This window comes from Liolophura sinensis, chromosome 11, assembly GCF_032854445.1.
Source record: "Liolophura sinensis isolate JHLJ2023 chromosome 11, CUHK_Ljap_v2, whole genome shotgun sequence".
In the NCBI taxonomy this organism is placed as follows: Eukaryota; Metazoa; Mollusca; class Polyplacophora; order Chitonida; family Chitonidae; genus Liolophura; species Liolophura sinensis.
In genome coordinates this window covers 32,488,453-32,500,926 of record NC_088305.1, presented here as the reverse complement: position 1 = coordinate 32,500,926, position 12,474 = coordinate 32,488,453, and the positions used below count along the sequence as shown (strand labels likewise).

The 12,474-nt window shown below is 40.3% G+C and overlaps 1 protein-coding gene across 1 annotated transcript in view; it reads left to right on the top strand.

Moving 5' to 3' along the window:
- LOC135477435 (autophagy-related protein 9A-like) overlaps nt 1–12,474 on the top strand; it is a 45,762-nt gene that overhangs the window by 22,078 nt on the left and 11,210 nt on the right. The window contains exons 13-16 of the mRNA XM_064757536.1: nt 3,326–3,388; nt 3,929–4,003; nt 9,641–9,750; nt 11,293–11,333. Coding sequence (XP_064613606.1) covers nt 3,326–3,388; nt 3,929–4,003; nt 9,641–9,750; nt 11,293–11,333 — 289 coding nt within the window. The remainder of the gene's footprint in view (nt 1–3,325; nt 3,389–3,928; nt 4,004–9,640; nt 9,751–11,292; nt 11,334–12,474) is intronic.

Here is a 12,474-nt window from a genome sequence, read left to right as displayed (position 1 = left end):
TTTATGGGAAATGATTTTGGGACATAGGATGTTTAACTCGGTACTGTACACAGTTTATGGGAACTGATGTTGGGACATAGGATGTTAAACTCAGTACTGTACACAGTTTATGGGAACTGATGTTGGGACATAGGATGTTTAACTCGGTACTGTACACAGTTTATGGGAACTGATGTTGGGACATAGGATGTTTAACTCGGTACTGTACACAGTCTATGGGAAATGATTTTGGGACATAGGATGTTTGCCTCAGTACTGTACCCAGTTTATGGGAAATGATTTTGGGACATAGGATGTTTAACTCGGTACTGTACACAGTTTATGGGAACTGATGTTGGGACATAGGATGTTTACCTCAGTACTGTACACAGTTTATGGGAACTGATGTTGGGACATAGGATGTTTACCTCAGTACTGTACACAGTTTATAAGAACTAATTTTGGGACATAGGATGTTTAACTCGGTACTGTATACAGTTTATATGAAATGATTTTGGCACAGGATGTTTACCTCAGTACTGTACACAGTTTATGGGAACTGATGTTGGGACATAGGATGTTTACCTCTGTACTGTACACAGTTTATGGAAACTGATTTTGGGACATAGGATGTTTAACTCGGTACTGTACCCAGTTTATGGGAAATGATTTTGGGACATAGGATGTTTAACTCGGTACTGTACACAGTTTATGGGAACTGATGTTGGGACATAGGATGTTTAACTCGGTACTGTACACAGTTTATGGAAACTGATTTTGGGGCATAGGATGTTTAACTCGGTACTGTACCCATTTAATGGGAAATGATTTTGGGATATAGGATGTTTACCTCAGTACTGTACACAGTTTAAAGGAAATGATGTTGGGACATAGGATGTTTACCTCGGTACATTATCCAGTTTATGGGAAATGATTTTGGGACATAGGATGTTTACCTCAGTACTGTACACAGTTTATGGGAACTGATTTTGGGACATAGGATGTTTAACTCGGTACTGTACACAGTTTATGGAACTGATGTTGGGACATAGGTTGTTTATCTCGGTACTGTACACAGTTTATGGGAACTGGTGTTGGGACATAGGATGTTTACCTCAATACAGTACACAGTTTATGGGCAATGATGTTGGGACATAGGATGTTTAACTCAGTACTGTACACAGTTTATGGGAAATGATTTTGGGACATAGGATGTTTACCTCGGTACTGTACCCAGTTTATGCGAAATGATTTTGGGACATAGGATGTTTAACTCGGTACTGTACACAGTTTATGGGAACTGATGTTGGGACATAGGATGTTTAACTCGGTACTGTACCCAGTCTATGAGAAATGATTTTGGGACATAGGATGTTTAACTTGGTACTGTACCCAGTTTATGGGGAATGATTTTGGGACATAGGATGTTTACCTCGGTACATTATCCAGTTTATGGGAAATGATGTTGGGACATAGGATGTTTAACTCGGTACTGTACACAGTTTATGGGAACTGATTTTGGGACATTGGATGTTTAACTCGGTACTGTACACAGTTTATGGGAACTGATTTTGGGACATAGGATGTTTAACTCGGTACTGTACACAGTTTATGGGAACTGATGTTGGGACATAGGATGTTTGACTCGGTACTGTACACAGTTTATGGGAACTGATGTTGGGACATAGGATGTTTACCTCAGTACTGTACACAGTTTATGGGAAATGATTTTGGGACATAGGATGTTTAACTGGGTACTGTACACAGTTTATGGGAACTGATGTTGGGACATAGGATGTTTAACTGGGTACTGTACCCAGTCTTTGGGAACTGATGTTGGGACATAGGATGTTTACCTCGGTACTGTACACAGTTTATGGGAACTGATTTTGGGACATAGGATGTTTAACTCGGTACTGTATACAGTTTATATGAAATGATTTTGGCACAGGATGTTTACCTCGGTACTGTACACAGTTTATGGGAACTGATGTTGGGACATAGGATGTTTACCTCTGTACTGTACATAGTTTATGGAAACTGATTTTGGGACATAGGATGTTTAACTCGGTACTGTACCCAGTTTATGGGAAATGATTTGGGACATAGGATGTTTAACTCGGTACTGTACACAGTTTATGGGAACTGATGTTGGGACATAGGATGTTTAACTCGGTACATTATCCAGTTTATGGAAACTGATTTTGGGGCATAGGATGTTTAACTCGGTACTGTACCCATTTAATGGGAAATGATTTTGGGATATAGGATGTTTAACTCAGTACTGTACACAGTTTAAAGGAAATGATGTTGGGAGATAGGATGTTTACCTCGGTACATTATCCAGTTTATGGGAAATGATTTTGGGACATAGGATGTTTACCTTAGTACTGTACACAGTTTATGGGAACTGATTTTGGGACATAGGATGTTTAACTCGGTACTGTACACAGTTTATGGGAACTGATGTTGGGACATAGGTTGTTTAACTCGGTACTGTACACAGTTTATGGGAACTGGTGTTGGGACATAGGATGTTTAACTCAGTACTGTACACAGTTTATGGGAAATGATTTTGGGACATAGGATGTTTACCTCTGTACTGTACCCAGTTTATGCGAAATGATTTTGGGACATAGGATGTTTAACTCGGTACTGTACACAGTTTATGGGAACTGATGTTGGGACATAGGATGTTTAACTCGGTACTGTACCCAGTCTATGAGAAATGATTTTGGGACATAGGATGTTTAACTTGGTACTGTACCCAGTTTATGGGGAATGATTTTGGGACATAGGATGTTTACCTCGGTACATTATCCAGTTTATGGGAAATGATGTTGGGACATAGGATGTTTAACTCGGTACTGTACACAGTTTATGGGAACTGATTTTGGGACATTGGATGTTTAACTCAGTACTGTACACAGTTTATGGGAACTGATTTTGGGACATAGGATGTTTAACTCGGTACTGTACACAGTTTATGGGAACTGATGTTGGGACATAGGATGTTTAACTTGGTACTGTACACAGTTTATGGGAACTGATGTTGGGACATAGGATGTTTAACTCGGTACTGTACACAGTTTATGCGAAATGATTTTGGGACATGGTCAAGGTTTGTCAGATGTTTGGTTAAGTGGGGGGTGGTTTAACCCGAGCAGACAATATCCGATATCATTTGCTTATGAACAAACACCTTTCAAACAAATCAAGAAAATGGAAAAAATATAGTTCTGAAATACATAAAAACATTTTTTCTTCTTGTCAAAAATGTTCACATATCAGTTGGTTTTATTGGACACGTGCTTAATTATTTGTATTTGCTTTCTTTTGTTTCCAGGTCTAACTACGGCCGTCTGTACCTGCGACATTTTAATGAGCTTGACCATGAGTTTACAGCCAGGTGATGACTTTAACTTTGTTTGAAAATAAAAAGTAAAGCTATTTTTTCATGCAGTTGATCTCACCTGGCACTGTACTTAACATGTAGTTCACTTTTTGATGTATTAAGCTTTTCTGTGATGTAGATTTTAGGTTTTCTTTGTATTAAATTAGCTGATTAAATACATGATGGCTGTAAATTTTACTGTCAGTGATAGTTGTTTACTCGGCACAGTTTCCATCACTCATAAACCATAACTTTGTACACATGAAATATGCAAAGAGTACTGTGTAAGATTCTGATAAAGGAAATAGAGCAGACTATATTGAACTCTTACAGCCTACAGAGTAAAACCAGAGTGAAATGACAATGTGATAGCTGGCAAAATGCCCACATGTAAACAATGAAATATATCACCTCTCATCAGTTTACCTTAATTAGGCTTTGGTTCTATGGCTTAGGGAGAATTAGGGAGAAAAAAGAAATACAATGATGGTACTCCCAATTAATTAAGTGTCAGTGGTTTAGAGTAAGGTGTACCATTTCTGCATACTGTTACAGACTGAATCGTGGATACAAGCCTGCCACCATGTACATGAACATCTTCACCACTCCCGTGCTGGTTGTTCTTGCCAAGTAAGTGTTCGCAATCTGGCTTAATAATCTCCATGAGACCTTCACAGTCACCTGGTTAGGATGCTCGTGCAACACGACCCCAGAGGCACTCACCAGTGAGGTTGCTTTCAGCTCAGGTCCAGCTGATGCTGCCTTTCTCCATGGTCATACAATGAGTCTGCTATGCAAAACCACATGTTTTGGCTAAAGTTTATGTCAAGGGGTTTCCCAGGTAATTAGCCCCTCATTCCTTCACCCCACACCTACTTGTTGTTGACAGTACTTAATATATGTGATCAAAACATGTTTTTATTCCCTTAAAATGATTCTGAATTTTATATTTTTTTTGTTTCACTACCTATTTTGAACATGTTTACATAAGAAGTCAATTGGAAAGGTGGGAATAAAACCCCTGGGGATCTTGTGGTAGCAATATTAAAACTGTAATTAGCTATTCAAGCCATTCAGGCTTGAATCCCTATTGTATCTGTTAGGATTATTTGTTTTTATTATTAGGGGTTCAAGCCATTCAGGCTTGAATCCCTGTTGTATCTGTTAGGATTATTATTTTATTATTGTTTTTATTATAATTATTATTATTCTCACCAAAATTGTCCTGTGTTTCTAAAGAAAACTATCAGTCTGAGGTTCATGAAATTTTAACATGTTAGTCTGTAGGACTTGAAGTTGAGGTGGCCATCATGGTGCATTGACTTGAAATTTAGCACAAATACCAAGCGTTCCATGGAGTTCATTTGGACAGCAAAAAGTTGCAGTATGTATGTAAATTAGGCTTTGACTAATACATACAATGTGACGTCATGGGAAAAGGAAAAATTTGTATCTGATGATTCTTTGCTATTTGACATAGTTTGACATGCTGATCACGAATCCGGTCTTATTTTTGCTCTGCGATGTATATTTTTGTCACAAATTACGATCAAACGCGAAAAAGCGCAATTTCCCTGATTTTTGCAGGTCATATGACAAAAAACTATTACAGCTGGAAACCTGAAAATCAGTAAGTGCAAAGCGCTATACATGTACTCTATGTGTGCTGAAAAGCGTTGAGCTGTATTGAAGAAGATGGGACATGCATGCCTTCAAATATTGTCCAAAAGTTGATTTACTCATCTACATATACATGTACATGCCATACAGTGTACTTACAATGCACTGATGACTACGAAGAATGTAGGCTTTCTAATTAAGTTGGTTATGTATCTATACATGGACACCATTAAGGTAACCGAAAGTGGCACCGCACAGGCCGGCAATACCGGCTTGAACCCCGGCATCGCTGCTTCAACAGCTGTATTTATTATTATTATTATTATTCTCAACAAAATTGTGCTGTGTTTCTAAAGAAAAGTATCAGTCTGAAGTTTATAACATGTTTGTCTGTAGGACTTGAAGTTGTGCATCGTAACTTTTTGGTCAAATGGGCTCACATGACTTGGTGGCCATCTGGGATTTTGGTGAAAACCTTAAAAAATCTTCTCCAGAACGGCTAATGCGAATGAGCTGAAATTTTAACTGCCGTTGCACCAAACCTAGGTACATTCAGCATGGTAATGAAAACTTTCTGCGTTAAAAATTGTACAAGCTCGCTATTGGGTGAATGCATCTTGTGACCAAAAAATCTGTTTTTTGCTAATAATTTCTAAAATTCCAAAGATATGGTCCAGCAAATAGTCCTATCTGATGTGGTTTTGGACACTTATTCGGAATATAAAATTTTTCATAAACCGGAAGTGACATCATCAAAACTTCAAATGGGTATATCTCCTAAACCAATGAAGCTAGAGATGCAATCTTAAGGCCTTACATCAAACCATGGCAAGCAGATAACTTTTGCTCAGCCGGAAGTGACGTCAGCAAACTGGAAGTAGTAAATGCCAAAAAAAATCACAGAATTGAAAAACTTCTACTGCTGAAATGTCTGAACAGAAATGCGGGAAACTTTGCTACGTAATAGATCCAGAGATGTGCTCTTACGACTAAAAAGTTGGGTAACCTGAGTCAGGTGATCTGGCGGCCATTTTGGGTTGAAGTGAAAACATTTGACAGCCATTTTTTCCCAATGTGCAAACTCCGATTGATTTGAAATTTAGCACATAGAACAAGCGTTCTGTGAAGGCTATTTGGACAAGGATGCAATATCAATGCAAATTAGGCTTTGACTATTACATAAGGTGTGACGTCATGGAAAAAAAAATGTGGTTTGAGCTCCTGATCACCAATCCGGTCTTATTTTTGCTCTGGAATGTATATTTTTGTCGCAAATCGGATAAAAACAGGAAAAAAAGGCAATTTTCCCATTTTTGCAGGTCACGTGACAGAAAACTGTTACAGCCATAAAGCTAATAATGGCTGAGTGCAAAGGGCTATATGTGTACTGTACGTGTGCGGAAAGTCGTTGAAGTATCTTAAGAAATGTGGGAGTTGCAGTGCTTGAAAAATTGTCCAAAATCCGATTTGGCATATTTGGCACTTCGAGGTCCCCGTGTTATATGATGCATTTTAAATGCATTTATGTCTAGGGTGAATGTACACATTTTGTAAGCCTGCTACCTGACATAGTTTCACGTCATGATCATGAATCTGGGCTTATTTCTTTCCTGCGACGTACAGTTTTACAGCAAGTTGTGATCAGATTGCGAAAAAAACACAATTTCCACCATATTTGGAGGTCTTGTGAGAGAGAACCATTATATCTGTAAAGCAGAAAATCACTGAGTGCAAAGCGCTATACATGTACTCTATATGTGCTAAAAAATGGTTGAGCTGTGTTGAAAAAGAGGCGACATGCACGCCATCAAATATTGGCCAAAGGTTGATTTTTTCCATTTGTCACATCTACATCTACACATCTACAATGCACTAATGATTGCCAAGAATGTAGGCTTTCTAATTAAGATGGTTATGTATCTATACATGGACATCATTAGGGTAACTGGAAGTTACTGTAGAGTATAAGATGGAAAAAATATATTTGTAGACTAAACCATGATTTCAAGAAAGTATAGTCTGGAGTCATTCATAAGCAAATATGGCTGGGCATTCATTATGACGTTGCAGTGATTTATTCTGTGTGCGAGGGCTTTGGGTGTAACAGGAAAAGAAAGATTTGTTCTATTAAATGGCCAAAACAAGTTTAGTGTAGAATGTCTAGTTGTGTGATGGTGAATATTTTGAATCCTTCCATTGTCAAATGGAAATTTACTAGTAGTAGATATGGAGGGTAAAACTTGTTATACACAAATGGAAATATAAAAAATTTTGTTGACAGGTAAGGACATATCAAGAGTGATACAAGATATGCAGGGTTTTCATATTCAAATATTCTTTAATATTTTATACTAAGCTGAAGTTTTTTGAAGTTATTTGTGATATTCTCTTGTGGGTGCAGTCAAATGGAATGTGTCATTAAGCCATATCATTAAGACACATATCATCCACTAACTCTTTCCAACGATTACCCCCCCCCCCCCCATGTATTAAGAGTAACATAAGACAGTTTCTTTTTTTTATTTTGTTTTATTAATGTTTAGTATTAATCTATTGCCTGTCAAGCAAGCGAAATTTTGAGGGATGTTGCCTTCTTTATGCTGACAGTGCTGGTCATGTTGAAAGTCACACATCCCTATATTACCTGCTCATTTGTTTCTCTCCCCTCAGGAATGTTGTCTTCTTCATGGGGTCCACCCTGACAGTGCCGGTTGTATTGACAGTCACACATCCCTGCATTACCTGCTCATGTGTTTCTGTTTCTTCAGAAATGTTGCCTTATTCATGGGGTCCACCCTGGCAGTGCAGGTTGTGTTGACAGTCACACATCCCTATATTACCTGCTCATTTGTTTCTCTGCCCTCAGGAATGTTGTCTTCTTCATGGGGTCCACCCTGGCAGTGCCGGTTGTGTTGACAGTCACACATCCCTACATTACATGCTCATGTGTTTCTGTCCCTCTCAGGAATGTTGCCTTATTCATGGGGTCCACCCTGGCAGTGCAGGTTGTGTTGACAGTTACACATCCCTACATTACATGCTTATGTGTTGCTGTCCCCCTCAGGAATGTTGCCTTCTTCATGGGGTCCACCTGGCAGTGCAGGATGTGTTGACAGTTACACATCCCTACATTAAATGCTCATGTGTTTTCTGTCCCTCTCAGGAATGTTGCCTACTTCATGGGGTCCACCCTGACAGTGCAGGTTGTGTTGACAGTTACACCATCCCTACATGACATGCTTATGTGTTTCTGTCCCCTCAGGAATGTTGCCTACTTCATGGGGTCCCACCCTGGCAGTGCAGGTTGTGTTGACAGTTACACATCCCTACATGACATGCTCATGTGTTTCTGTCCCTCTCAGGAATGTTGCCTTCTTCTTGGGGTCCACCCTGACAGTGCAGGTTGTGTTGGACAGTTACACATCCCTACATGGCATGCTTATGTGTTTCTGTCCCTCTCAGGAACGTTGCCTTCATCATGGGGTCCACCCTGACAATGCAGGTTGTGTTGACAGTTACACATCCCTGCATTAAATGCTCATGTATTTCTGTCCCTCTCAGGAATGTTGCCTTCTTCATGGGGTCCACCCTGACAGTGCAGGTTGTGTTGACAGTTTACACATCCCTACATGACATGCTTATGTGTTTCTGTCCCTCTCAGGAATGTTGTCTTCTTCATGGGGTCCACCTGGACAGTGCAGGTTGTGTTGACAGTTACACATCCCTACATTAAATGCTCATGTGTTTCTCTCCCCTCAGGAATGTTGCCTTCTTCATGGGGTCCACCCTGACAGTGCCGGTTGTATTGACAGCCACACATCCCTGCATTACCTGCTCATGTGTTTTCTGTTTCTTCAGGAATGTTGCCTTATTCATGGGGTCCACCCTGGCAGTTCAGGTTGTGTTCACAGTCACACATCCCTACATTACCTGCTCATTTGTTTCTCTGCCCTCAGGAATGTTGTCTTCTTCATGGGGTCCACCCTGACAGTGCCGGTTGTTTTGACAGTCACACATCCCTGCATTACATGCCTCATGTGTTTCTGTCCCTCTCAGGAAATGTTGCCTTATTCATGGGGTCCACCCTGGCAGTGCAGGTTGTGTTGACAGTTACACATCCCTACATTGCATGCTCATGTGTTTCTGTCCCTCTCAGGAATGTTGCCTTCTTCATGGGTCCACCCTGCAGTGCAGGTTGTGTTGACAGTTACACATCCCTACATTAAATGTTCATGTGTTTCTGTCCCTCTCAGGAATGTTGCCTTCTTCATGGGGTCCACCCTGACAGTGCAGGTTGTGTTGACAGTTACACATCCCTACATTAAATGTTCATGTGTTTCTGTCCCTCTCAGGAATGTTGCCTACTTTCATGGGGTCCCACCCTGACAGTGCAGGATGTGTTGACAGTTACACATCCCTACATTAAATGCTCATGTGTTTCTGTCCCTCTCAGGAATGTTGCCTTCTTCATTCCACCCTGACAATGCAGGTTGTGTTGACAGTTACACATCCCTACATTAAATGCTCATGTGTTTCTGTCCCTCTCAGGAATGTTGCCTACTTCATGGGATCCACCCTGACAGTGCAGGTTGTGTTGACAGTTACACATCCCTACATTAAATGCTCATGTGTTTCTGTCCCCCTCAGGAACGTTGCCTTCTTCATGGGGTCCATTTTGGCAGTGCTGGTCGTGTTGACAGTTATAGATGAAGACGTCCTCACAGTAGAACATGTCCTCACCACAATGACAATTACAGGTTTGTGATTCTTAATGTACATGAAGAACCCAAACGCTTGTTCTTAAACTACATGTATGGGTATGTACACCTGCAACTGACTAACCTGCTTGGTATCCAAATGTATACATGTAGTTTTGTTACATCTTGCGCTTGGTAAAGTTTTCTGTACCAGACTTTTCAACTTCAATCATAAGATGAAGTTGTTTTCATACCAGCATTAAACATGTACTATTTAGGTTTGATAATGCAGGTACAGGCTGGCCATTCATAGTGTATCATGCAGGTACATCTGTCCATTCATAGTGTATTGTGCAGGTACAGCTGACCATTCATAGTGTATTGTGCAGGTACAGCTGACCATTCATAGTGTATCATACAGGTACATCTGTCCATTCATAATGTATCATACAGGTACAGCAGGTCATTCATAGTGTATCGTGTAGGTACAGCAGGTCATTCATAGTGTATCATACAGGTACAGCGGGTCATTCATGGTGTATCATACAGGTACAGCAGGTCATTCATAGTGTACCGTGTAGGTACAGCAGGTCATTCATAGTGTATCATACAGGTACAGCAGACCATTCATAGTGTATCATACAGGTACAGCAGGTCATTCATAGTGTATCGTGTAGGTACAGCAGGCCATTCATAGTGTATCATACAGGTACAGCAGGCCATTCATAGTGTATCGTGTAGGTACAGACCGGCCCGGATAGCACAGTTGGTAGAGCGTCCGCTTCGGGACCGGTAGATCCAGGATCAATCCTTGGTCGAGTCACACCTAAGACTTTAAAAAAAGAGGAAGTTGTAACTTCCTCGCTTGGCGTTCAGCATGAAGGGGATAGTGCAACGACTGGTTGACCCGTATCAGTATAATGGCTCGGGCGGGGCGGCTTACTTGCCTTCGGTAAGTCGTCTCAGTGATGCAGCACTAAATAAAAGAGCGGTGGAAATCCGTCCTGCAACAAGGAGGCACATTACACGTGCATGCACCCTAATGATTCCTTCGTCGTCATATGACTGAAAAATTGTTGAGTACGACGTTAAACCCGAAGCACTCACTCACTCGTGTAGGTACAGCAAGCCATTCATAGTGTATCATACAGGTACATCTGTCCATTCATAATGTATCATACAGGTACAGCAGGTCATTCATAGTGTATCGTGTAGGTACAGCAGGTCATTCATAGTGTATCATACAGGTACAGCAGGTCATTCATAGTGTATCATACAGGTACAGCAGGCCATTCATAGTGTATCATACAGGTACAGCAGGCCATTCATAGTGTATCGTGTAGGTACAGCAAGCCATTCATAGTGTATCATACAGGTACAGCAGGCCATTCATAGTGTATCATGCAGGCACAGTAAGGCATTCATAGTGTATCATACAGGTACAGCAGGCCATTCATAGTGTATCATGCAGGTACATCTGTCCATTCATAGTGTATTGTGCAGGTACATCTGTCCATTCATAGTGTAATAATATTTAATTAAAGACTGAAATAGAATTACATGAACATGTATTACAGGCAGGTCATGTTTTTTGTTTAACAGGTGTGATTGTGACTTGCTGTAGAGCTCTCATTCCTGATGAGGTGAGTATATGGGCACACAGGTGAAGATAATGTGACCATGTCTGACTCATGTGTAGTCCATTTTTCCATGATAAAATGTGGGTGTGGAAAGCCTACCAATATTTCTGCAATGGCATGTATGGACCATTGTATTCATATTCCCATTTCCATTCAAACGCTTGACCAGAACAGAGAAGTGTAGAGTACCATACATCATGGACACTGTTAAACCTATAACTGTTAAACTGGCTCACCATTATAGTTTGTATTGAGACATACATGTACAAATGTATGGATATATGCATACATGTATTTACTTACTACATACATGTATATATACATGTATGTATACATGTATACCAGTAGCCGGCTGTGTTTTTACGTGTATACAAGTAGCCTGGAGTATGTATTCATGCACGCCAGTGCCTGGAGTATGTACACATGTACACCAGTCACTTGGAGCATGTATACATGTATACCAGTCGCCGGCTGTATTTGTGTGTGTATACCAGTAGCCTGGAGGATGTATGCATGCATACCAGTAGCCTGGAGTATGTATACATGCATACTAGTAGCCTGGAGTATGTATACATGCATACCAGTAGCCTGGAGTATGTATGCATGCATACCAGTCGCCTTGAGTATGTATACATGCATACCAGTCGCCTGAATTATGTATACATGTATACTAGTAGCCGTGAGTATGTATACATGCATACCAGTAGTCTGGAGTATGTATACATGTATACCAGTAGCCTGCAGTGTGTATACATGCATACCAGTCGCCTGAATTATGTATACATGTATACTAGTAGCCGTGAGTATGTATGCATGCATACCAGTAGTCTGGAGTATGTATACATGTATACTAGTAGTCTGGAGTATGTATACATGCATACCAGTCGCCTGAATTATGTATACATGTATACTAGTAGTCTGGAGTATGTATTCATGCATACCAGTAGTCTGGAGTATGTATACATGCATACCAGTAGTCTGGAGTATGTATACATGTATACCAGTAGCCTGCTGTATGTGTACGTGTATACCAGTAGCCTGGAATTCTCTTTAAAAAGTGTTTCTCATCTAAAATGAACAATTTATCTTTTGACTTTACCACGTAAAGCTTACTAAGTGTTACATGTACATGTACATGAGATGT